The sequence below is a fragment of the Elephas maximus genome, chromosome 11 (genome assembly GCF_024166365.1).
Source record: "Elephas maximus indicus isolate mEleMax1 chromosome 11, mEleMax1 primary haplotype, whole genome shotgun sequence".
Classification (NCBI taxonomy): Eukaryota; Metazoa; Chordata; class Mammalia; order Proboscidea; family Elephantidae; genus Elephas; species Elephas maximus.
In genome coordinates, this window is record NC_064829.1 from 71693222 (window position 1) to 71719732 (window position 26511).

The 26511-nt window shown below is 38.1% G+C and overlaps 1 protein-coding gene across 1 annotated transcript; it reads right to left on the reverse strand.

The window, feature by feature from the left end:
- Positions 1–2604: 2604 nt before the first annotated feature.
- VPS4B (vacuolar protein sorting 4 homolog B) lies at positions 2605–25436 on the reverse strand. Its single transcript, XM_049900265.1, has 11 exons — positions 25154–25436; positions 23192–23303; positions 21674–21830; positions 18747–18814; positions 15140–15259; positions 12534–12690; positions 11919–12067; positions 11146–11227; positions 9475–9694; positions 6774–6914; positions 2605–4040 (listed from the first exon to the last, which is right to left on the reverse strand). The coding sequence occupies exons 1-11, from the start codon at positions 25178–25180 to the stop codon at positions 3939–3941; spliced, it is 1335 nt and encodes a 444-aa protein (XP_049756222.1). The 5' UTR covers positions 25181–25436; the 3' UTR covers positions 2605–3938.
- Positions 25437–26511: the final 1075 nt, after the last annotated feature.

The window sequence follows — 26511 nt, forward strand, 5'->3', positions numbered from 1 at the left end:
ATATGTATTTAAAGGTATCTGATACTTTCTGATACTATTGTAATTGGTATTGTTTTTATAATTTCAATTTCTAATTGTTCCTAGAGAATACCAAAATACAATTAAAATTTTTATTGATCTTGGATCTTTAACCCTACTAAATGCGTATAATTTCTAATAGCTTATTTTTAGATTATCTCAGATTTTCTACATACACAATCCTATTATGTCAATAATGGCTATTTTATTTCTTCCTTTTTAATCCTTAAGCCTTTTCTTTTTCTCCTACTGTCTAGAATTTTATGTACAAAGTTAGAAGAGAGTCATGATAGCAAGCACCTTTGTCTTTTTCCTGATCTCTGGGGAGTAAAGTTTTCAAAAATTAACAAGTATGTTTGCTACAGTTTTTTTTTGTTTGTTGTTAAATTAAGAAGTTCCTTTCCAGTTTATAGTTTTTTAAAAATCATAAATGGGTGCATTTTATGCTTTTCATGCATCTATAATTTTTCACCTTTATTACTATCCCCATTGCCGTTGGGTCAATTCTAACTCATAGTGACCCTATAGGACAGAGTAGAACTGCCCCATAGGGTTTCCAAAGCTGTAATCTTTACGTAAGCAGACTGCCAGGTCTTTCTCCAACAGTAGCTGGTAGGTTCAAATCACCAACCTTTTGGTTAGCTGCTGAGCACTTAACCACTGCACCATCAGGGCTCCTTTTATTACCATAAATGCAGTGAATATTAATTTTTCAGTTTTAAACTACAAGCAGTGCTTGCTTTGCATGGTACCATCTTAACTGAAACTCTTGCCAATTTCTGCAAGGTGAATATACCGCCACCACGATTTCTGTTGTATGAATACAAACATTAGGTCACTGGATTCAGCACTAGGAAGTGATGCGCACAGGTGTGCAGTCAGTTCCTGTGAGCTCGTGAGCCAGCTCCCACACACCTTATGAGTTCCCAATACCCCGGACAGAAACAATCACAATTTCACTAGACCAGCAGCTAAAGCCAGTTCAAATTACTTGTTCTATAAAAAGCCTCACAGATCATCCCTGAAGTAGGTCAAAATTGGGACACAACTTGCTTATTCAAGCCTTTACTAAGTACGCAGTAAACAGTGACCCAAACTATGCTAATTGCTAGCGAAAATGTAACTCTTTGAAGAGTTTACAGTGTACATAGTCTAACAAGATTAACAGAACACACTTGAAACTTAGAGGAAAACCTCTAATACTAGCCACTAAACTGCTACAGAAATTCAAAGGCAGGATGGGGATAGTTTAGGAATTCTTTCTGGAAGAAATTCCATGGATCATGAGGTGGGTCTTAATGTAGTACCAGATCTGGACTAGCAAAGAGAAAATGACACCATGTTGGAGCAACAGAATGTTAAACATGAAGATCTTGAGGTAGAAACAAGATGGCACCTGTGAGAGCTCACAGCCTTGAGAAGACATCAGTGTGGATGATGGACACTGTGTTGCTTTATGTGTGACAATGTTAAGCAACATTTATAGCAGCAATGTTAGGTGCATATGCTTCCATCTTTTAATGATGCTTCAATTAGCACTAGTAACCAAATACACTCATTCTGTTTCCTTGCATGTAGGCCACAAGGAACTCAGAAGTCAATACTTTACTGACAGCTTTATAAATAGAGCCCCTATAGAGTTTTTAAAGGAGCCCTGGTGCTGCAGTGGTTAAGTGCTTGGCTGCTAACTGAAAGGTCAGTGTTTGAACCCACCAGTTGCTCCACAGGAGAAAGATGTGGCAGTCTGCTTCCATAAAGATTACAGCCTTGGAAACCCTATGGGGCAGTTCTGCTACACTTGTTCAACAGAATCATCTCGTCAGCAATGGGTTTGGGTTTTTGGTTTATACAGTTTTCAGGCTGAAACAAACTGCTCTTAAACACCCAGGGTGGAGCTTATGGAGATGCTCAAGCAGGGCCTACTTGTTAACTCAGAAAATGTCTACCCAAAATGTCTTGATGGTCAAGGCCCAGAGAAACAGCACATACATTCAGGCTCCTCTGAGTATGTATCTGTTCATGAAGATTATATGGAAATAGCCCATAATAAATCTAAAGTTATTAGATCCCAGGAATAGTTTTAGACCCAGAAATTTTTCTAATGAACCGTGGCTGGAAATGACATGAATATTGAGACATAGCTCTGAAAGCATATATAAGCATTAAAGGTGGCAAAGTATCCACTTATCATCAACTCTACACTATTTGGTCACATATCTGATCAACTGAGTAGAATAATCTCCTCAAAACAAATTTAGGACTCACAAAAAAAATTATGGATTTCTACTATAATTACACAATTAATATCAATACTATGTAATTCTGAGGCTGATTAACAGATAAAGAATGTCAGTTACAAGACATCTACAAAGTCAGTTTTGGTCTGACAAGTTAATTCCCAGCCCTCACATAAAAGTTACTGAAAAATAATTTTGATATACCCCGTACCCAGTGCCAATTTTCATATATAAACTCAATTTAGATTTTTTTCTTAATGATTCCTTTGCATCTAATCAATTTAGACAGTATTTTCTCTAACACAAAAGGTCCCCAAATAAAGAAGCATACACAAAATATAGCCAATAGTAGGTTGTACCAATTTACTTCACATAAGGACAGCATACTTCAGGCCTACGATTTCAGTTTAACATCAACAATCTGTACAGAAAACCAAAGGCAACCGTATAGCATAATATGTAAAATGTGCAAATATACTTTAAAAAGCAAGTTTATTCCATAGCATTTGCAAGGTAGAGCTTTGTAGCAAGTAGGGAATCTACCTCATTCTAGCTAGCAACCAACAGTCTTTTCTTGTATAGCCAATGCAACTGTACAAGGCACAACTTAGTGTTGATACTAAAGTGTAACACACATCTTCAGATTATTTATTTGAAGATATTAACAAAATATCATGTTTGCATTTTATTATTTAATAAGACATCTACTCATTTCTAAAGCTTCATAAAGCATTACGCTGATAACATATGTGGCCAGGACAAACTGTTCCCTGAACTTAAAAGGTAAAAGCCTTTCTATGCTGTATTGTTTTAAAATTTTTTATATGCATATATATACACATACATACCCCCACATCACACAATAGGTCACTTCCCTATTAGCAAAGGTTCCCGTTACAGTATTTCATGACAGAGTTATTTAAAAATTACATACTTACTTACCAACTGTTTTGGTCAAACTTGCTACAAAAGACACTGAAACAGACAATTTTTCCACTTCAAGGTAAAGACAATGCCTAATTTAGAAAGTCTTTGCCTTGAGATTGCACAGTGAAAGGCATTTAGTTAAATACAAAAGCTTGCTGGTTTTAAAGAAAATACTTAAATCCACATGGAGAAAAAAGTCAACCTATCAGAAATTAAGAGTACTGGCTGTAACACAATTCAAAATTCTTCAAACCCAATCACGGTGCTCTTTGTGGTTTTATCATATATCGCCCATCCCTGAGAGTAAAGATTCTATCATTTTTAATAGTAAATAAATTTGACTTTGATAATAAGAATGATGTTAAAGATTTTTCCCCAAAATATAAAATAGGCCTTATTTCACTTTGGTTAAAAAAAAAAAAAAAGCACTCTTTGCAAAGACCACCATTCATAAAAATTGCAAATATTAATCTATCAATTTTAATCTGCTTTTTTACTGGGTAATTTCTATTATTTGCCATTCATATAGCACTCATTTCTTTATAACGCATTATTTTATAATTTTTGTTAACAGGAGCATTTAATAGGTAATGGAGGAAAAGTACAGTATAAAACTTAAGGGAACTGTGAAGTGAGATCTATATATCCCTGTGGCAAGAGAGAGTTTTAAAATTGGAAATAATCTGAACGCCATCCAAGAAAGGCAAAAATATCTAGGAAAGACTATGTATGGTAAACCTCTTCCTTGTCTTTGGCTTAGCCTTCTTGGCCAAAATCTTCTGTAAACTTCTTTAATTTCAACAAATCATGTTCATTTACCGTGGGTTTTGTGTTTGATAGCGACCGTAACATATCCGACTGTCAGGGAAAAAAGGGAAGGAGGAAAGTATTAGTAACAGATTTGGTAAAATAAAAGTTACATTATTATAATGATTACTACTTCTTTTAACCTAAGGTTAAATATGAACTTTTGCCATGTGCCATAAATTATGGACAATAAACTCTTATTCTTTCTAAAGGTGCCCTGGTGGCTCAGCAGTTAAGTGCTTGGCTGCTATGCTAACCACAAGGTCGGTGGTTCAAACCCACCCAGCAGCTTCGCAAGAGAGACCTGGTGATCTGCTCCCATAAAGATTACAGCTTAGAAAATCCTATGGGGCAGTTCTACTCTGTCACAAAGGGTTGCTATGAGTTGGAATCGATTCAATGGCACGTGACAACAATAACATTCTTTCTAAGGACATCACTGATTATGACATTGAATTGCATAGAAACTTTCAATTCCTCCCTCTGTCTTGATCAAAACCAGAAGCATAATCCTCTTAGCCTAACGATTAAGAAGGCCCTCAAAAATATGTTCACAATCTATTTTCTGACCTTTTCTGTTTTTTTTTTTTTTTAAACAAACGCCAGTGTTCCGAGCAACTGCAATTCAAAAGGTATATAGTCATTTACCTGTACTTATATGCAGAATGAGCCCTGGTGGCATAGTGGTTAACAGTTCAGGTTGCTAACCAAAAGGTCAGCAGTTTGAATCCACCAGCCACTCCTTGGAAACCCTATGGGGCAGTCTTATTCTGTTCTATAGGTTTGCTGTTAGTTGGAATTGACTCAATGGCAGCAGGTTTGGTCTGCTTTTACACACAGAATATCATTTTATCAAAATCAATTAACCTGATTTTTTAACTAGTTAAAATTAAACCATAAAAGAAAGAAAATATACTAATATCAGGGATTCATTAAGAAAAAAAAATCAACTTCTAGGCTGCATCTCCTGTGAAACAGTACGTGAAAGGTTAAGGATCAAAAGGACCACCCTTCGTTACAGCAAATTCTTCAAAGGTGGAAAAAGCACAAAAACTTTTAAAAATAATTTATCAAGGGTTGAAATAAATAACGGTTTCTGATTAACCTCTCAGATAACCATTAATGGTTAATTAAACCCACTGCCATGGAGTTGATTCTGACTGACTTACAGTGACCCTACAGGACAGAGCAGAACTGCCCCACAGGGTTTCCAAGGAGTGCCTGATGGATCCAAGCTGCCGACCTTCTGATTAGCAGCCAAGCTCTTGACCACTGTGCCACCAGGGCTCCTATGGTTAATTAGCAGACAAAATTTATCTATTTATGTATCTACACATGCATATTCACGTATTCATATCTCTGTATACATATACATGTGTATATACCTACATGTATACGCCTACATATATATCATATACAAATGTCTCCTCTGGAAATTGTTAATCCTGCCTTGAAGTTCTTTGAAAATAAGTAACCGAGGCAGAAAATTTTAAAAATTGAGAGTGTTCATCAACAAGAAAAAACATAAGCATATTAAATGTAACTTTTATAACCATAACCTCCCTTACAATATACTACTTAGTAAAAGTATACTACTGTAAATTGTTTTAACTATTTCAATATAAACCAAAACTCTAACTTTTTGTAATAAAAATTCTGTGGCTCAGAATTTCAAGTATTTTTAAAGTAGTGCATTGCTTGAACTTTCTAATGGAGCCTTGAGAAGTAAAAGTGAAAAACACCATTTATGAATACTATTATATATGAGTGGGAGTTGACTTGATAGCAACGGGTCTGGTTTTGGGTATGATACACATATACACGTAGTCCCTGAAGACATGTTCGAGTTATGATGACTCCCACTTGTGACCATTTTGTGTGTGTGTGTGTCCTACTGTTAGTAATATGTTGCAGTGCATGATTTGCTTAAAGTATCCTTCTCAGATGTTCACCTGCAGATGTTCAGTTTTATGATTTACTGTTCAAAACACTACTGTATTTATAAAGATACTGATAATAAAAGGCAATAATAATGACAATAAAAAAAAAAGATGTTAAGTATTCGACTTATGTCAGAACCAACTTACAACAGAGTTGTTGGAATGGAACCCCATCCTAAGTCAGGGACTACCTATAAAGGTTACTGAGTATTTAAGAAACTCTGAGATCACAAGGGGGGAGAAAAAAAAAACTCCTCCAATCCTGCTTTTTAGTTACGTCATAACAATGAGTTATGTAATGTATATGAGCATTTTTGGATAATACTTCATTCAAATTTCAAGTTTTACTACCAGAAATAAAACAGAAGGTCTATAGAAAACCTATGTTTTTGAAAAATAGTTTTTTCACTTAATATTAAAATTTCCTCAAAGACCAAAATATATTTTAAATGTAATTATTTTTATACCTTAAGTTCAACCCACCCTTACAATTTTTTTGTAAGTGAATATATATATATAAAAAAAGCCAAACCTGTTGCCATCAAGTTGATTCTGACTCACAGCGACCTTATAGGACAGAGTAGAACTGCCCCATAGAGTTTCCAAGGAACACCTGGTGGATTCGATCTGCTGACTTTTTGGTTAGCAGCCATAGCACTTAGCCACTACACCACCAGGGTTTCCAAGTGAGCGTATCGGATTAAATAAACAAGCCTGATCATACTAACATTTTCCAGCTAATCTGCAAAGATTAAGTGGAAAAAAAAAAAATTTTATCTTCATTTGAGAAATTACAAAATACAATGCTTTAAATTTTTTCTTAAAGGAAAACAAAATTTCAAACCATGGAAACAACTGGCTCCAGAAGTTTATCGCCAGGGACATCCATCCACGTCATTTCAACGGCACCAGGGTCACCTGGAGAACAGGGTGTTAGCAGATCATCTACTATGTTGTTAGGATCAGCCCGTGAAGGTCCCCGAACCTGGAATAAATGATAACCTGAAATGTTTATGTGAATCATAAACTAAGATTTAAGCCATTCCTCACGAAAGCTGAAAATACATTCAAATCTTATATTTTGTTAACATGTTTACTTCTACAAATAGAAAGGAATTTACAACAAAAAGTGGTGATCTCTAGGTGACGGGATGGATTTTGGTTGATTTTCACTTTTACATTGATGCTTTCCTACAGTTTTGAAATTTCCTAAATTGCTCATATGTTCACAGACAAAAAATGAGTTTAAAAACAAAAAAGGAAGAAACAGTTACCTGTGGCTAAGACTTCTCTTTTCTCTAATGCTTATTATGTAGTAATAAACTTAAGAGACCAAAAATACACATTGAAAATTCTCTTAACTTTCTCTATTTTCCACAGCTGAAACACTTCTGTGATATACGGAAGCTCTAGCCTGAAATTACTGAGTCCTTTTATTTCTTTCGACAAAAACGCCTTCAAATATAAGTGCAAAATTAAATGCTAAATGCAATTTCAGTGCCATTTTATGATTCGCCGTAACTGAATTAAAATAAAAATTTGTAACATTAGCCAGAAAAAGAGCCTCTGTGACATACCAAACCAAACAAACCCACTGCCGCTGAGGTGATTCTGACTCTTAGCGACCCTACAGGACACAAGGAGGACTGCCCCCCAGAGTCTCCAAGGCTATCAATCTTTATGGAGGCAGACGGCCACATCTTTCTCCCGGGGAGCAGCTGGCATGTTCAAACCATCAACCTTTTGATTAGGTGCTGAGCGCCTAACCACTGTACCACCAGGGCTCCTTTGTGACATACAGTCACATAAAATGTTTAGATTGCTACACATGTCACTTTTAATATTTGCTTTATAATGATCAACTTTAAATACCTTAGGAATGATGAAGGTGTGGAGAACTAAACATTCTTGCTTTAAACATTTAAAGAACACTGTTCAGTTATTATTGTTAGGTGCTGTCGGGTCAATTCTAACTCACAGCGACCCGATGCACACCAGCAGGAAACAAAGCCTGGTCCTGCACCATCCTCCTAATTGTGGTTTATGTTTGAGCTCATTGTTGCAGCTGCTGTGTCAATCCATCTCATTGAGGGTCTTCCTCTTTTTGACTGACCCTCTCATTTTACCAAGCATGATGTCCTTCTCCAGGGACTGGTCCCTCCTGATAATATGACCAAAGTATGTGACATGAATTCTCGCATCCTTGCTTCTAACGTGCATTCTGGTTATACTTCTTCCAAGACAGGTTTGTTCGTTCTTCTGGCAGTCCATGGTATAGTCAATATTCTTCACTGACACTGTAATTCAAGAGCATCAGTTCTTCTTCGGTTTTCTTTATTCACTGTTCAGCTTTCACATGCATGTAAGGCAAGTGAAAACACCACGGCTTGGGTCAGTTGCACCTTAGTCCTTAAGGTGACATCTTTGCTTTTTAACACTTCAAAGAGATCTCTTGCAGCAGATCTGCCCAATGCAATGTGTCGTGTGATTTCCTGACTGCTGCCTCCATGGGTGTTGTTCGTGGATTTACGTAAAACGAAATCCTTGACAACTTCATTCTTTCCTCCGTTTATCATGATGATGTTGCTTACTGGTCCAATTTTGAGGATTTTTGTTTTCTTTATGTTGAGGTGTAATCCATCCTGAAGGCTGTGGTCTTTGATCTTCATCAGTAAGTGCTTCAAGTCCTCTTCACTCAGCAAGCAAGGCTGTATCATCTGCGTAATGCAGGTTGTTAATGAGTCTTCCTCCAATCCTGATGCCTTGTTCTTCTTCATATAGTCCAGCTTCTTGGATTACTTGCGCAGCATACAGAACGTTAGCTGTTATTATTTTCACTGTGTTAGTGAGCTGTAGATGCACCAGATTCCCATCAAGGATGTTCTAGTTATATCAAAAGCAGCTTCAGAATGATGTATTTGTTTCTACACTTAAGTAAAATATTAATACAGAGATGCTTCAAAAATCGTTCCAGAGAAAACTTTAAAACATTTTAAGACTACTAATAATGTCTATTAATAAACTAAATTTTGTTTGAGAACTTATTTTCAATGAAAAAGAAATATTTCTATTACATAGCCCACTTACTGAACTACTACCAAAACTGAAACTGCTCCAAAATCCTTTGAAGAGAAACCAAGGATGGTCTCGAAACTTGCTTTTAACAATATATGTGAGAGGGCAGACAGAAGTTACTTACCTTTTTTCTTTTTATCATGCTTCTGGTGAAAGTTTACAGCAAAGTTAGTTTCTTATTCAAAAATGTATACACATATTGATTGCAATCCCCACAATGTGACAGCACTCTCTCTCTACCCGCCCTGTTCCCCGTGTCCATTTGTGCAGTTCTCCTGTGGACTCCTGCCTTCTCATCTTGCTTTAGGGCAGGAGTTTCCCATTTGGTCTCGTATATCTGACTGAATTAGGAAGCATGGTCCTCACATGTGTTATTGTTTGTTATATAAGCTTGTCTAATCTTTGTCTGACAAGTGGGCTTTGGGAGTGGTTTCTGTTCTGAGTTAGCAGGTTGTCTGGGGCGACTTTACCTTTTTAAAATGAGTGGCGGACTGCACTTTTCTAACAGGCTGCATAAGTGCATCTCGCACAATGATACTAATATCTGCCCCTGAATAACCATCGGTTTTCTTTCCAAGGTCTCGGAAGTCTGTTTCTGTTAGGCTGTTCTGAGTGGTCCCCAAGTGCAGTTTAAACATTGCTGCTCGTGCATGGGCTTCAGGCAAAGGAATATAAATTCGTTTCTCAAACCTGAAAATGAAATATAAAATACATCAAGGATATTAATATACATATTAATGTATATATGCATCTTTAACTTTGTTTGAAAATTAGGATATTTTCAAAAAGAAACAAGATATTTAAGTATTCTCAACTATGTAAAGTTAGAAGTATTGGTGGTTCAGCAGTAGAATTCTTGCCTTCCACACAGGACAGCCAGGTTGGACTCCCAGCCAATGCACCTCATGGGCAGCTATCATCCATCTGTCGGTGGAGGCCTACGTGTTGCTATGATGCTGAACAGCAGAGCTTCCAGACTAAGACAGGCTAGGAAGAAAGGCCTGGCAATCTCCTTCTGAAAATCAGTCAATGAAAACCATTAGGATCACAATGGTCTGTTATGTGTATTTTATTAATAATTTTGCTGGCCTTCTTAGAATTTCAGTATTTGGAGATAGGGAGGAAGCAATGAGGGACAATTTCAGTGGTCTGTTCAGACTCTTTTTCTCTAGGTAACTTCCTGTGAGAAGAATTTAAAGTTCCCATCATCTCTACAGCTGGACTCAGAATTAGGACATTTTTCAAAAATACACAGTGTATTTCTTCCTTCATATGGGATGGTAATCTAGCCTGCTGGGAAACCATCAAGTAATGGGATACAAGTGGCAAAAACCGAAGCGCTAATTTTTGCCATGCAAAATTAATGAAAGGAACAGGCAACTGTGATGAAGTAAAGAGTGGAGAGTCTATACACCTTTCTAGAGTTGAAGATTCATGTTAAATTTAAAAATCAAAGATGAAATTTTTAACTAAATACATATCTTGGTTATCTTACTTTGAGGTATGTAATTGTCATTTTGCTAAAATTGCATATGAAGGCTTTTCACTGAAACATCTAACTATATTTGTAAATTTCTGCAGTATCGGTGTCTGTTAAGGTGAGCCAACCAAAAAAACCAAATTCACTGCCATCTAATCGATTCCAACTCGTGGCAACTCCATGTATTTTAGAGTAAAACTGAGTCCACAAGGTTTTCTTGGCTGTAATCTTTATGGAGGAAGATCACCAGGCCTTTCTTCTGTGGTGCTATGGGATGGGTTCCAACCACCAGCTTTTATGTTAGTAGTAGAGCATAAACCCTTTGTGCTGCCCTGGGACCAAGGTAAGCATTAAGCCAAAAAACCAAACCAGTTGCTGTCGAGTAGATTCCAACTCATAGCAACCCTATAGGACAGGGTAAGCATTAGGTAATGTATTTGCCAATGGGAAATATTCCAGTATGTGCACATCGCGTTTCTTCAATATAGCAAGCAGACAAAAAATGCCTGTCTTTCTTCCCCCAGGTGGAGGTCAGCAAGGCAAGGCCCATTAAAAATATCCTGAAAAGTTATCAGAATACCTCCTCATTAGACACAATGGGAATTATCATTTTCTTGTTACATCTATAGTCAGGAGTAAGATATTTACTGTGTCATCATACCTTCGCCTAATGGCAGAATCCAGAACCCAGGGTATATTTGTAGCTCCGAGGACCAAAATTCCATCATTGTCCACACCAACTCCTGCATCAAGATACGTAGCGTTTTAAGTAGTTGGCCACTTTAGTATTCTTTAAACCTTGTCTGTATGTCCTATTAAGACTACCAAACCGAACTCATTGCTGTTGAATCAATTCCAACTCATAAGCAGCCCTACAGGATACAGCAGAACTGCCCCACAGGGTTTCCAAGGAGTGGCGGGTGGATTCGAACTGCCGACCTTTTGGTTGGCAGCCTAAGCTCTTAACCACTGCACCACCAGGGCTCTCCTATTAAGAACTGTGGTGCTTTTAATATTAAAGTAGTCTCATCTTGAAAAAACTATACTTAAAAGAATATTATATTACTAAAATAGGTAAAAATATTTCCAAGATTGAAATCTCCTAGATTTATAGACAAATACTCAATATTCTTTTCAAAATATTTCTTGAAAGGTTTCACTGGAAACCTACATATCACTTTTACTGAAATTGTTCCTAGTATGTTATAAGTGAATATGTTATTCATCTTACTATTTATACCAGTGAGTCCTACAAGATGATTACAGCTGGGTAAAAACCATGCGTGCACCTGGAGGACAATTAGAATGAAACAGAGCATACTGAAGCAGCTGAGTCTGTTAAAACGAAGAGATTCTCCTTGCATTATTTTTCCATTATTGCTATAATACTGGTTATAAAATAAATAGAAACTTAAAAAAAATCAATAATATTACCTTGCATTTGAACTAGGAACTCTGTCTTAATTCTGCGTGCGGCTTCACTTTCATTTTCACTTCTTGAACCGCAGAGAGAGTCAATTTCATCAATGAAGATGATGGAAGGTTTGTTCTCTCTGGCAAGTTGGAATAAGTTCTTAACAAGCCTGGAAATTAAAAAAAAGTTTCAATTTCTAAAAGGTAGCTAAAAAAAAATAAAGACTAAAACAACATAATATGCCAATAATACAGGCGCTCCACGGATTAAAACACCGATCATGCTTCAGGTACAAAAAATAAGAATGCCATACTGGTTAATCCACTTTACACCTTGTCAAGTTACACATGTATGTTATCTTTTCTCTATGAAATAAATTTCAAACTAGGATCTGATCTGACAGAGGTATGAATACATATGTCACCTCTCTGAATGTCTATATATGATGTAAGAAAACTATTACCTCAGTGCCTGGCTGTTTAAATATTTAAAAACTGTATTAAAAAAAAAAACTTTAAAATTATCTTTCACCTTCGTGCTGTAACTCTTAAGTATCTCTCTAATTTCTGAACAATAATATTTCATACAAGTAACTATGAGACCCCCCCGCAAAAAAAAATCAATTTACTACTTACTTTTCACTTTCACCTAACCACTTAGAAACAAGGTCAGAGGAAGACACCGAAAAAAAGGTTGAGTTGTTTGCTTCTGTTGCTACAGCTTTGGCTAAATAGGATTTTCCCGTGCCAGGTGGCCCAAATAACAGGATGCCCCTCCAAGGTGTTCTCTTGCCTAAAATGGTACATTATAAAAATAACATCAGATTTTTAAGACTGAGAATTTCAGTTACATAGACCTGAAGAGGTTTTTACCCCAATGCTATCAGTAAGAATAAGAACTACTTTAAAAATCAATCACTCTAAGGTAGGCATGTCTTAAATGTATTTTATTTGCTGTTTCTAGAGAACACTTTGTCAAAATTGTGCTTAGGTAGATATAATCCTTCTAACAGGAAGTTCAATTGCTTGCTTGCTTGCTCATTCATTCAACCAGTATGTACGGAAATCACAATGCAGACAATGAACTATGCAGACAAAAGGACCTCCAACCACTCTGAGCTGACAGAGTAGTCAAGGAAAACAGTTCGGTCACAAGGCCCATTCTGCTCATCTCCTATGTGTACTGCTCCACACCACCATGTTGTAGGATAAACTATACCCTCAGGAAAGAACAACTGTAAATATTTTATACGTTTGACTTTTGCAGGAATAAATGCAACACAGTTTGGATGACTTGCAAAAATTGAGTTCCAGTCAGTTCTTGATTCCACAATGAAGCACAGATAGATTACCTCTTATTCAAATGAGAGGTAATGGTAAGCGGACCACCTCACATCCTAGCTTTACCAAAATATAACCAGCAAGCAAGTCTCAATTTTTCAAATGAGAAATGATAAGACTGGCTAAAATGAACTGGGCTAGGTTATGGCTGATAGTATCAAGCACGCATTTAAAAGATCACTACCTGCAAACTGTGGGTGGGTACATAGTATTGGCAAAAGGATAAAATACTAATGACTAATGGCAAAATGAAATATTGCTAGATTTATTGTTATGAAAGCCTCAACTTTTACTTGAATATATTTTCCTAACTTAAACGGATGCGATTATAAATCAGCGTTCACCTAAGTGTGGCAGATACACCACAGGTGGCATATTAAGCGCTTTTAGGTGGTATATAAATTTTACCATTTAAATAATTATTAAATAGTCATCTTTTTAATGTGTACTAGAAAAACACTCATTTTTAATTTTATAGTAGATACAAGGCAGTCTTTTAAGATCCAAGTATTGAGAGAAATGAGTGAAATGACTTAAAAGTTCAAAAACAGGCAAAATAACCTATGGTGTAAGAAGTCCAGAGAGAGTGGTCACCTCTGGGAGGAAGGTGGGCAGGGATTGAAAGACGCAGAAGGGGGCTCTGGGTGATGGTGAAGTGCCATTTCTCAATCTGGGTGATGATTACACAGGGGTGTTTACTATGTGACGATGTGCTACACTGAACACTTAGGGGTTTGTGCACATCTCTGTGTACTTATGCTATACTTTAACAAAAAGTTTAAGAAGTGACTTAAAGAAAGATATTTAAAAAAAAATGCTACACATATATGGCAAAGTCCATGAAAATGACACATAAATGACTCTCATTGGGAAACACATATGTAATACAACACAAAATGAGCTCAGTAGTATTCTTGTACCTTTATAGAATTATGATGCCCACTTTTACACTTTGTTTCACATTCCTGCAGTTGGGCTGTAAGTCGTAGGGGAAGCTGGTGGACAATGCTGACCCACAGGTTCTGTGCTCCCCATCACTGCCCTGTGCGACAGCACTGTCTGGACCTGTTCGCTTTGAGGCCAACATCACAGACTTGCTCTCTACACAAACCAGCTTGTTTTCAAAAGGAAAAACCTCTGCTTCTCTGTTAGCTGGCAGGGAGAGCCCTATCACAGACACAGGCTACCAGTCACAAGGAGGACAACACATCACTCACTCACTGCTGGGACTCTCACGCCAACTCCCCGCAGTTAGGGGGCAGCAGCATTCTCCAAACAGGAAGAACCAGCTGTCCCTCTGCTACTAGAGGACAAACACTTCACCCGAAACTCATCAACCATTCTGACTCCTCTTTGAAAAACGGGAAAGACTTTCAAAAAACTAATACATGTCCATTGTACAAATTCAGAAGAAAAAAATTCCCTCCATAGAAAAGGTAAAAATCACATACTCTTATCTCCTAGACATATATTAACATTTTCATGTCCATCCATCTATAGTTACCTCTCAGCACACGCACTTCCATAACAAAATGGGATCATACTATACATATTTTACAACTTGCTTTTTGATCTTAATATAGCATGGACATTCTTCCATGTCAGTAAATTATAATATAGATCTACACCATAATTTTTCATGTTCACATAGCATTCTACTGCGTGATGGTGAACTGAACTGCCCTAGCCCCTACTGGTAGACATTCAGCTTGTTCTACATTATTTATGTATTTTAAAAAGGAACAAACATCTTTGTGTAAAGATGTATTCTCTCCTTATTAACAATCAGAATTTGAAGTAATAACCCAAGATGTGGCAGACAAGAATTCACAATGCTTGACATTAGTCATCAACATGTCCTTCAAAAATCATCAGACAAAAGTATTTAATAGTCATCTCACCCGTAAAAAGATGTGGGAATTTAATAGGCAGTATCACAGCCTCCTTAAGGGCTTCTTTGGCTCCTTCAAGACCAGCAACATCGCTCCACTTCACATTTGGTCGCTCCATAACAATGGCGCCTACAAAAAAGCATGCCATCTTTAAATTAAAGACTATTTTATCAACTTTACAAGATAACTTGAAATGATGATGCTAAAGAAATGCATTATAAAATTGCTTGGAAAAGCTTTTTGTGTTAAAGAATTTAATGAAATAGTGTGATGAGGAAGCAGTTGTAAGTAAGAGTCAGAAGCCTGGGAGGGGCAACCAGACAACCCAGGGGAAGTCACTTAACCTCTCTATCTCAGCTTCCTAATTTGTGAAATGAAGAGAATACCATCTGCTCAACCTTCTTAGGTGGGCTAGTGTGAGGCTGAAGTAACATTGAGTACTAGAGTGCAAGAAAAAGCATCAAACATTACACAAAGTACCTATAATACTTGAACACAGTGATTCTGGAGTATCAAAAGAACTCATTGAATGAGGTTGACCCACTGTTCCTCCTTTTCACCAAGAGAAAAGGTGATTTAATGCCCTTCTTAACCACAAAAAGAAAATACGCTCAACTGAAGACAGAAGAGAGGAGAGGGGAAGGGAGATAAGAGGTGGGGGCAAGAGAAGAGAGAAAAGGCATATTCTAGTTGATCTGCAAAACTTCCCAGAGATTTGCTAAACTTTCTATTTGGCTCTTCAACAGACTTATCAAAGCCTTCCTAGTTTTCCAGTGCATGGAAACTGCTCAACTACAAACTACTAACCAGCATGTTCTAAGATGAAGTACAGCCATTTTAATGTAACAAAATACCACCGCTTGCACACTGCACTTGCACCATTTGCACAAATTATTTTTATATACCACTTCCTCCTGTTAGGAAAGATCATTTATTATTCTAAGACTAGTTATAATCTGCAATGTATGTCACAAAATTATGAAAATCTTTAGTCAGTAGGTTCAAATGAAATGAAACCACATTTTTTAGCATTCTATGAGTTCAGACTAAGTATAAGGTAAGAAAAAAGTCAATTCCCTTTTTTCTATGTTCCATTCAGATTACCAACCCCACATGAAAAAATATTCACATCATACAACAGGATTTTGGGTCAGTTAAATCAAAGTAAATTTACCTTATATATGAGCATCATCTAGTTAACTCAAGATTTTTTGCTATGAATTTACCTTCACATTTAACTAATACTTCTCTCCTTAAATTTAAAAGGTGACTTTGTAATGTTTAGCGATAAAAGGTTATTTAAGTGCTAATAATATTAACTACAAGGAGCCCTGGTGGCCTATTGGCTAAGTGCTCTGCTGCAAAGCAAAAGGTTCGCAGTTCGAACCCGCCCAGTGACTCTGTGGGAGAAAGACCTGGCAATCTGCTTCTGTGAAGATCACAGCTCAGAAAATCTTATGGGCAGTTCTAGTCTGTCCCATGGGGTCACCAGGAATCAGAACTGACTCAACCGCACCCAACAATAACAACAATAGCAACATGAATTACAAGACATGGCTTAACGGTATGTAAGATTTTAAAAAGGAGGGGCTGTTGGAAAATAGAATTAAAACACTTTGCCAGTACTTCCAATTATATAAATTTACATTTGATTATACTATTACCTATAAAAAAAAAAAAATTACTGAATACCAAAATAAACTAATAAAAAAAAACCAAACCTGCTGCCATTGAGTCGATTCTGATTCATAGCAACCCTATAGGACAGAGCAGAACTGCTCCACAGAGCTTCCAAGGAGTGCCTGGTGGATTTGAACTGCTGACCTTTTGGTTAGCAGCCATAGCACTTAGCAACTATGCCACCAGTGTTTCCAAAGTAAACTAATAGAAAACTCAAATCATAAACCCCGTTTTTAATTTTAACAATCAAATACTACACTTAATGTCATAACCTAAACCAGAAGTTAAAGTTTTAAAATACTGTTTCAGGAAAAAATAAGAAAAATCCAAAAAAAAAGAGGATATTACACCGTGAAATCCATCAACAAACCATTAAATTAAAAGATGGACAAAAAGGACTCTCGGATATGAGAGGTGAGGACTCCTTTCGTATTCCATCTTCATCCTGAAATTCCAAATAAATTCCTCACTTAAATGTTTTAAGTGTTTGCATTTCTCTGTGTCTCTGGTTCTGCTCATAGCTGATAGGGAATTTAAAGAAAAATCCTATACTAAAATCTATCGTTTTCCAAATTAATGATACAAACTCCAATTCTTAATGTGGAGAGTGAAGAGAGTAAGGAACAAAACCAGAACCAAAAGAACAAAGACAGAAAATGGCTTTTTGCATTACAACTGAAATAATGTCACTTCTCACAGGCCACTGGGTCACCCAATAAACACTTACTGAGAACGTAGTGTCTGCCGGGCCTGCTCTGGCAGCAGATACAGAAGTGCAAGCTCAAAGTTCTGCCCTTGGACTATATCCATCATTGCAGTTCTTGGTATATAAAAATACTTTCTATCTTTACTAACTTTAGAATATGATCCTTATTATAGTATTCTAATTACTGTATTCTCCTATACAGCCCAGTGGGGTTGATGAAACACAAATCATCACCAAAATGAAGAGACCAGTAGAGCAGAGGTCAAGGCCTGGCCAAACTTGGCTGAGCTGATATAACAGAAATCCTTCCCAGTTGTGCATTCTATTTGTTAAGATTCAAATGAACAAAATAGATATTACTGATGATTGAGCATAAAATTCGACTTGAAAAAATCATCAATTAACATACCAAAGAACAATCAAACCACAGCAGTTAAAGAAGCCAGCAATTAAATACCTGCCTTTTTCAGATACATAAGAGCTACCATTTACTGACCCCCCAGAATGTGTCAGATATAACATTAGCCAATTTTACATGGTCATCAATCTCTGAATAGTCCTGAATGAAAAATGTTATTAATTTCCATTTTGGAGATGTGGACTCAGGCTCTGAGAGGGTAAGTAACTTGTCTAAGATTCGACAGCTTTTAAGAAGTGGGTCCTGGAGTGGATCCAGACCCAGATCTGAATGGAACTAAAATCTTGCCCTTTCCATTATGCCATTCTGCTAGAACAAAAGGGCTTCTGTAGGTATGGAAGGTAAAGATGGAGAACTTAAAGGGAGAAAAGTACATGGAACACTGAAAGAGCAGGGAGGAAACATGAAATAAACCATCGATGAATAAGCTACAGCAACGGTAACAGTAACAACAGCCAAGTGGAAACCCTAATTCATCCTGTCTTGACAGCTGGTTATAAACACACCAACAGATTTTATAGTGTGCTGATAGTATAAAGGCTACCTTCTGTAAGAGGGGGCAAATAAGACAAAACTAAAGACAACAAGCTGACTGAAAGCCTTTTTAAGGGAGATGTAAAACCAAACAACATTTTTAGTACATGAAAGGAAAAAAAAAAAAAATTAGAGACCCTACAAACTCTATGGAAAGTGCTGTCAACACAGCCAGCATGTGATGGTTGGGGACCAAAAGCATATGTATAAGTCAAATGAGCAATTCACTATGAGTCTTTTCAGTAAGATATTAATTTAAAAATAAGATCTAAAGCAACCTTGAAGCTGGTTCTGCAGTTTCTTTTTTTCAGGATCATCAGATTCTCCTTCCCCATCACTGTCATTCCTAATAAAAAGAATTTGATATATTCAAATGATCACTCATTGCTAGCAAAATAAGGTAAAGACGAAGAAAAGATTAACCTGAAACATTTAGAATTTAAATAGCAAAATAAGACACTCACATTAAAAGTTATGCTTATTTTACTATTTTTAGGAATACATTAAATAAAATGGTAAGCAGGCACATTATCAATAGAGAATTATAAACAGGACAGGGAGAAAAAGATCAGAATAAAGTCAGGTACCAGCTCCACATTCCCACGACATGCATACATACGTATGTATTAATATATAAACACAAGCCCTACATCTCAATCCACTAAAGATTTAAAATTACAGGGAATCATAAACAATAACAACAACAACAAAAAAAACAAGAACAGGAAAATATGAATTAGAACAAGAAGCTACAACTCTGAGGAAAAAACCTGAATACTTATTATCTAAGGTACAAAGGTCTACAACCTTAGTTTAGAGGTTTAGATGGATGAAGCTTCCTGATAAATATGAACGGAGCCCAAAAAACAAAGATCAATCCAGGAACTTCATTATCTAGAAACTTATCCTGAGAAAATAATTTAAAATGAGCTCAAGGGTATGACTACAAAGATAACCATGGCAGCACTGTTCACAACAAGGAAAAACAGAAATAACGTATATTCAATTACAGGGATTAGCATATGATCGAATATATTACAGCCTTTATAAATGTTGTATAAATACCTTCCTGGGAAGATATTCATGATACAATGTGGAGTGAAAAAGTAATAAACTATGGTATCACACCATTTTTTCATATAAAATATAAAGGTGGATAAAAAGCATGACAGATTTTATCTCAAAATGGGACCGTTTTAGTAATCTTAGAATGGTGGGATTATGGGGAAGCAAATACTGCCAACCATGTTTTCTTGTAAAGGCTTATTCTTATAAAAACTGTCATTCCTAGGCTCCCTTGCAGCTAGGGTTCCACATGAGGCCTAAGTTCCACCGCAAAGACACAGGTATGCACTACTTAGAAGGAAAATTCGAGCAAAATGAAGTGGGGGCTGCACACCAGATAATATCTGGTGACGCACTGGTTTGGCTGAGGAAGCTGCAGCAGAGGTCCTATTGGTGGCTCCCCAGCATCAGTGCTTGGGAGGGGAGTTGGCAGCAGCGGAATAGCTACTTAAACAAACCTGGCATGGCTGGGCTTTCTCCTAGCTACATGGAATCCAGGCTTGACTCTTTAGCCCAAAAATTCTGTAAGTAATAAAAAAAAAAAAGTAATACCCTGTAATAAATGGCTTTTTGTTTAAATTAGCCAAAGTGCATTCCTGCTATAGGATGGCTGGTCATCTCAGGGGAAGTCATTACAGGGTCTTCAAGAGGAAGAGACCACGTTTCTGCTGGAAAGGGCGCTGCAGGGAGAGATGGGGTTCTGGGTGCTCGGTCAACTGAATTCTTCTCAATATTTTAAGTCCAAGTTTGGATGCCAGTCTTCTAATAAATGCCCTAACTTTCACATAAGAAACCTGGTCAAGTTCAACCTATGTTGAAATTCAATAAACCACGAAGTCAGACTGTGGTCTGATTTTTGTTGTCAGAGCTATGCCTGCAGAAGACAAACATTCTCAGGTGTCACCAAAGCTCCTCAGGCCCAGATCACATCCTGAACAGAGAATATAAAACCTTGAGCTTGTAATTTGCAAACTCTCCTAGCTAGTTTGAAGCAGCCGGTCGACTCTGGGTCTTACATTCTTCATGTGCTTCAATATATGGTCTATGGTAGCCACCACAAAGCTCTCAAAGCACTTCACTCCTGGTGATCAGAGGGGATTACCTAGGTAACTCGGGCCCCTGCATACTGTGAACTAGAAGTACCATATTCCCTAAAGCTAGCCAGAACCTCTCTGCTTTCAAACTCAACAGGGCCAGGTAACCCCAGTCCAGATGCTCATTCTTGAGTTTGTCATCTGGAAACACTCTGGTACCAATTAATAACACTCAGAGAGACTCTGGTTAGAATTTGCACCTTTTGCTTAGCACAGAATTTGGCATGCATACATTAGCTGTTGAATAACTAAATTCTGCATCTGTAAGTGATATATCCCCCACCTAAGGAGATATTCCAAAAATGGGTTTCGATGTTTATAAATTATGTTTGTTGTAACTCTAATGCTGATCTACACTAATTTTATGTAAGATAGCCCAAATTTTTATGATTGTTCTTCATATTGTCCATGTGGATAGTATTCACTAAGAGCCCCACTAGTCAAAGGATTAATTCACAGATTACTACCATTAATTTTAACTTCAAAATTACATAATGGGACCCCTCGTGGCACAGTGGGTATGAGCTCGGCTGCTAACCAAAAGGTCGGCAGTTCAAATCTACCAGCTGGCTCCATGGAAACTCTATGGGGTAGTTCTACTCTGTCCTATAGGGTCGCTGCAGGCAATAGGTTTGGTTTGCTTTGTTTTAATTACATAATGGCCAGGGGGTACATGTTTTCCCCTTCTACTAGCAAACATCACAGAAAACTATTTGAACCGTATCATCCTAAGAGCCTGGCTTAAGCTGGATATCAGCAAACTTTTTCTTTAAATGACCTGATAGTAAATATTCTAAGCTTTGTGGGCAAAATGGTATCCGTTGCAACTACTCAACTTCGCCATTTTATTGCAAAAAGCTGCCACAGACAATAGGTAAATGACTGGGTGAAGCTGTGTTCCAATAAAACTTTATTTTTACAAAAACAGGAAGCTGGTCAGATTGGCCGTTGGGCCATCCATAATTACCAATATCTGGTTTCAGCAAAGGAAATTTCACAAATTAAAAATTAAGAGACGATAAAATCCAACACTCTAAAATACATACCCCTTCTCCTCAGATGGACTGGGCTGTCCCTCTTTCACTGGCTTCTGTGGTTTTTTCTCTTTCTTTTTCAGGTACTCCTTCAGTTCTTCTGCTCTATCAAGATATTCTGTACACTTTGCCCTGATACTCTGCTTGGCTTTATCACCCTGGGCTTCATCTATTGAAGGGAAATGACAGAGATTTTTTCCATTGGTAGTCTACACAGGAAAGGTTTAAACTCTGAAGAGAGATACTTTCTAAACAAGGAAAATATTTTGGGGGAAAGAGAGAATAAAGATCACCTCTAGTTCAGCATAAACAGTGATTATCAACTCTTTTCTGCTCCCTTCCTGAGCAGGGCCAGAGGCCAACAGTGGGTAAGAGAACATGATCTCAGCAAGACAATAGGACATTTTAAGTTGGTGTAAAATAATAGGAAGAAATTAATAGTCTGTACATTTCAAACTCTTCTCTCACATTCAGTGCATACAGATGAAAACTGCTTGTCTCACACAAAACCAATTAAGAAAGACAAATATAAATAAAGCAATATTAATCATCTCCGTTAACATCTACCTAAGTTTTATTTCAGAGAGTATAAAAAGTGAAAGAAATCCCACATGTTATATATACCACCAATACAGTAACTTCACTTTATAAAGGCCTCTGCGAGGCTATTTTCAGAAGAGGTCTTCACAGTGAGTGCAGTGCATTGGACTAGACCCATGTAACTTTGCAAATCCACAACTTACCTGTTATGATTCATTTTAGTTTAGCTTTGACACAACACCTCAAAAGAAATCTTAAACAATCTAATTGCCAATTTTTTTTTTTTAATAACTTTAAGTTTACTAGCAAGATGTCCTTTTTTAACACATAAACCAAAAACCAAAAATCCAACCCATTGCTGTTGAGTCTATTCTAACTCACAGCAACCCTACTGGACAGAGTAGAACTGCCCCAGAGACTTTCCAAGGAGGACCTGGTAGATTTGAACTGCCGATCTTTTGGTTAGCAGCTATAGCACTTAACCGCTACACCACCAGGGTTTCCTTTTTAACGCATACAGCTCTTAACTCACAGGTCTGGCATTAGGTTTAACATCCGTGAGGGCAGGGGTTGTTATCCAATTTTTCTTCACTGTTTCATCCCCAGTGCCTGGCACGCGGTATACGTGCACTACGTATTTGTAACATACACAAATAAAATGTCTGCCAACCTATTTTTAAAACAGAATATTCTCAAACAGATGCTAAGAAAATGAGTTAAGTTGAGATTATATAATTTGGGTGCATTATCAGTAAAATAAAAAATGATCTCCATTGACTGACATTTTAAGATGGTTAGGTGCACAAAGTAATAACTGCCATCGTTGTGCACATCTGTTAGCCAAGTCTCAGTACAATATTTAAAAGTCACTGCAAAGTAGGGAATTTTTCATACGGATGGTTTAGAATTTTCTGGCATTATATTGCAATTTTTATTAAATGAAATAGAATACTCGTTTTAGTGTTTTTAAATAAAAAATAAACTGCGTACATTTAACTACATGGAGAAAATACTGCACAGCATGTTGATAGAGATGAAGGGCTTCCTCATAGTTCCCAGCTTTGTCCTCTTGTGTGGCTCTGCTAGCAAGGTCTATGGCTTTCTGTCAAAGAGAAGCAAAAGAATACCATTAAAATCAAAACATAAGCTGTCAGAAGTGAATCATATTGGAAACTGTTGTGTCCGTTTTACATAAAAGCAACCTCAAGACAAATTTCCTGCGTGCCAGCATTTATATTCGAGTAATTCCAGCTCAGCCCTCACTCCCTAGTTCCACACACACATATCCTATTGCTCACTGGACATTTCCACTTGAATGTCCCCACAGGCATTTCAAATTTATCAAGTTTAGAGCTGAACTTATTTTGCTCCCCAATCTCCACCCCAGCCTCAAGTATGCCCCTTCTGTATTCCCCAAACCAACTCCTACCCACTCAGATATCCAATCCAGAAATTCAGGAGAAAGCCCAGACTCCTCCTTTTCCCTCGCTTTCTAAATGCAGATCCATGCCTTACTAGTCCCCCTCTTACATCTTTCTCTTATCAATCCTTTCCTCTTTATTCTAATAGACACCACTCTAACTTGGACCCTCACTGTATCCCATTTCATAGAACCCTGCCTCCTAACTCGCCTCCCTGCTCCCAGGCTTCCTACTAGTCAAGTTTTTCTAAGACAAAAACCTGATCACAGTACTCCATTGTTTAACCCTTTTCATGCTCAGAGGTACCTCTAGGGACCAAGCGCTTTTTCTGCCTCTGAAGGTTTATTGGGAAGCTGCTGCACCACTAACCAAAACAACTTCCTTTCCGAACGGACTAGAAAGTGAAGATCACTGTATCTTAGTTCAATAGTCTTGTTGGAAAAGATCAACAAATCAACACCCCACTTATCCCTTATTGTAGAAAATTAGCCATAGTTGCAATTATATTTTGTTAGACATAAAACACTTATTTTCATTATATCTTAGTCCAATTTTCAAGATAAAAGTGCCAACCAAGATGTCACCTCTATTTTTTTTGTAAAGTTCTGATCTATTTAGGTGGGTCCCCTCTGAGTGGTCTTTCTTCAGGATCAACTATTCTGTGTTAAGGAGGCCCTCCATTATCTTGCCTGTTTGGTGAACTATGTAGGAATTCCATACTTATTCTTTTGCCCCAGACTGACCTCGTGGACTGGGGATCCTCGAGAGTAAGTCACTCTCTAAACCCCACTGGAGCCCCAGATCCATTCTGGGAATGGGAGACACTGCTTTATAAATTCATATTCTCAATGAATTCAGTTCCACAAGGGGCTAAAGCTTAAATCTAAAATCTTAGGATTCTATTATTTATGTATGAAGCACTATGCTCAGTGTAGTTTGGTGGGAGGAGGAAGGGGTCGGTGCAGACACAGGAATTGAAGAATGCTCTCTGATCTTACATAGTCTACATTTTCGGAGCTATAAAATAGCGCAATTAAACATACATGCTCAATGAATATCTGGCTCCAGCCTCAGATTCCAGGGCTGTTCCCGTATTTCTTATGACCTGACAGCCCGAAAAGCGAGGCTTTGTTATATCAGCTTGAGAAACGAAGACAAGCCTATGATCACACTATTTTCAAATGCCCCAGAGGAGTGCTTTGTAAAAATTACACTCTTTTCTCGCTCAATTCTATTAATTGGGGAGTCTTCGCCTTTTGTACGGAACTCTGCCCACCCCTGTGTAAACGTGGCTGGTTACAAAAACCCAAAACCCACAAAGCCCGTGGGCTGCGCAGACCCCAAGCGCGGCCCGGAAGTGCCTCTTCCCCGGGAGAGTGCCCACTCCCACCTGCGACCGCGCCCGGCCCCGCCTTCCCCGGCCAGCAGCCGGGGCGCGGCCATTTCTCCCCCTCCTCTCCGCCGGCACCCCACTTCTCGCACCTCCCCTCGACTCTGGATCTTTGAGGGAGCGGGAGAAGAGTAAGGATACCTGGAGGTTGACTGAAGTGGATGCCATGGCGGAGACGCTAGGCGGTTCCTCAGGGAGGAACTAGAGGTGAGAAGGACCAACAGAAGCAACGTCGAATCGTGCCCCGTCTCGCCCCAAACGTAGAGAGGATGGTGGCTCCGGGACCCTGAGCTGCAACTTCTCTTCCGGAACTTTATCCGAAACAACACAGCACGCCAAAGGCCGCCAGACCCTCCTCACAAAACTTCCGCAAACCCGAGCCCCTCCGGGCTCTTGTCCCGCCTCTGGGCGTGAGCGCTTCCGCCTTCGTCATCAGCGCGCGCACTGGTCACCAGCTGCCTCGCGTCTTGTCCACAGTTCCTGCAGTCAGGAGGCGGGGAGATGGCCTTGAAGCCTGCCCCAGGTCGGGCGGAAGCCAGGCTGGGCGCAGGCGCACTGCGACTCAGCTGTTGGCGGGGAAGACCTGAAAAGGTTCAGGGGAAGTTCCATTTCCTCTTTTCCGGTTATTTTATGCTCTGAGATGAGTTATTGGTTCTGGCTCCTTCTGTTACCACAGTGCATGCTCAGTCACTCAATGGCTTTCGAAGGAAAAAAATCATCCCGCATTAGGAGCCCTAATACAAGGCATAAACAGAATACAAAACATTACAAAAAAATGACAAAGAGAAACCAGATGACTGGGAGCTCCTAAAAATCAAACACCTACGCTCATCTAAAGACTTCACCAAAAGAGTAAAAAGACCACCTACAGATTGGGAAAAAATTTTCAGCTATGACATCTCTGACCAGTGTCTGATCTCTAAAATCTATATGATTCTGTTAAAACTCAATCACAAAAAGACAAACAACCCAATCAAGAAGTGGGCAAAGGATATGAACGTGCACTTCACTAAAGAAGATATTCAGGCAGCTAACAGATACATGAGAAAATGCTCTCGATCATTAGCCATTAGAGAAATGCAAATTAAAACTGCGATGAGATTCCATGTCACTCCAACAAGGCTGGCATTAATCCAAAAAACACAAAATAATAAATGTTGGAGAGGCTGCGGAGAGATTGGAACTCTTATACACTGCTGGTGGGAATGTAAAATTGTACAACCACTTTGGAAATCTAGCTGGCGTTTTCTTAAAAAGTTAGAAATAGAACTACCATACAACCCAGAAATCCCACTCATTGGCATATACCCTAGAGAAATAAGAGCCTTTACACGGACAGATATATGCACACCCATGTTTATTGCAGCACTGTTTACAATAGTAAAAAGCTGGAAGCAACCAAGGTGCCCATCAACAGATGAATGGTTAAATAAATCATGGTATATTCACACAATGGAATACTACGCATTGATAAAGAACAGTGACGAATCTCTGAAACA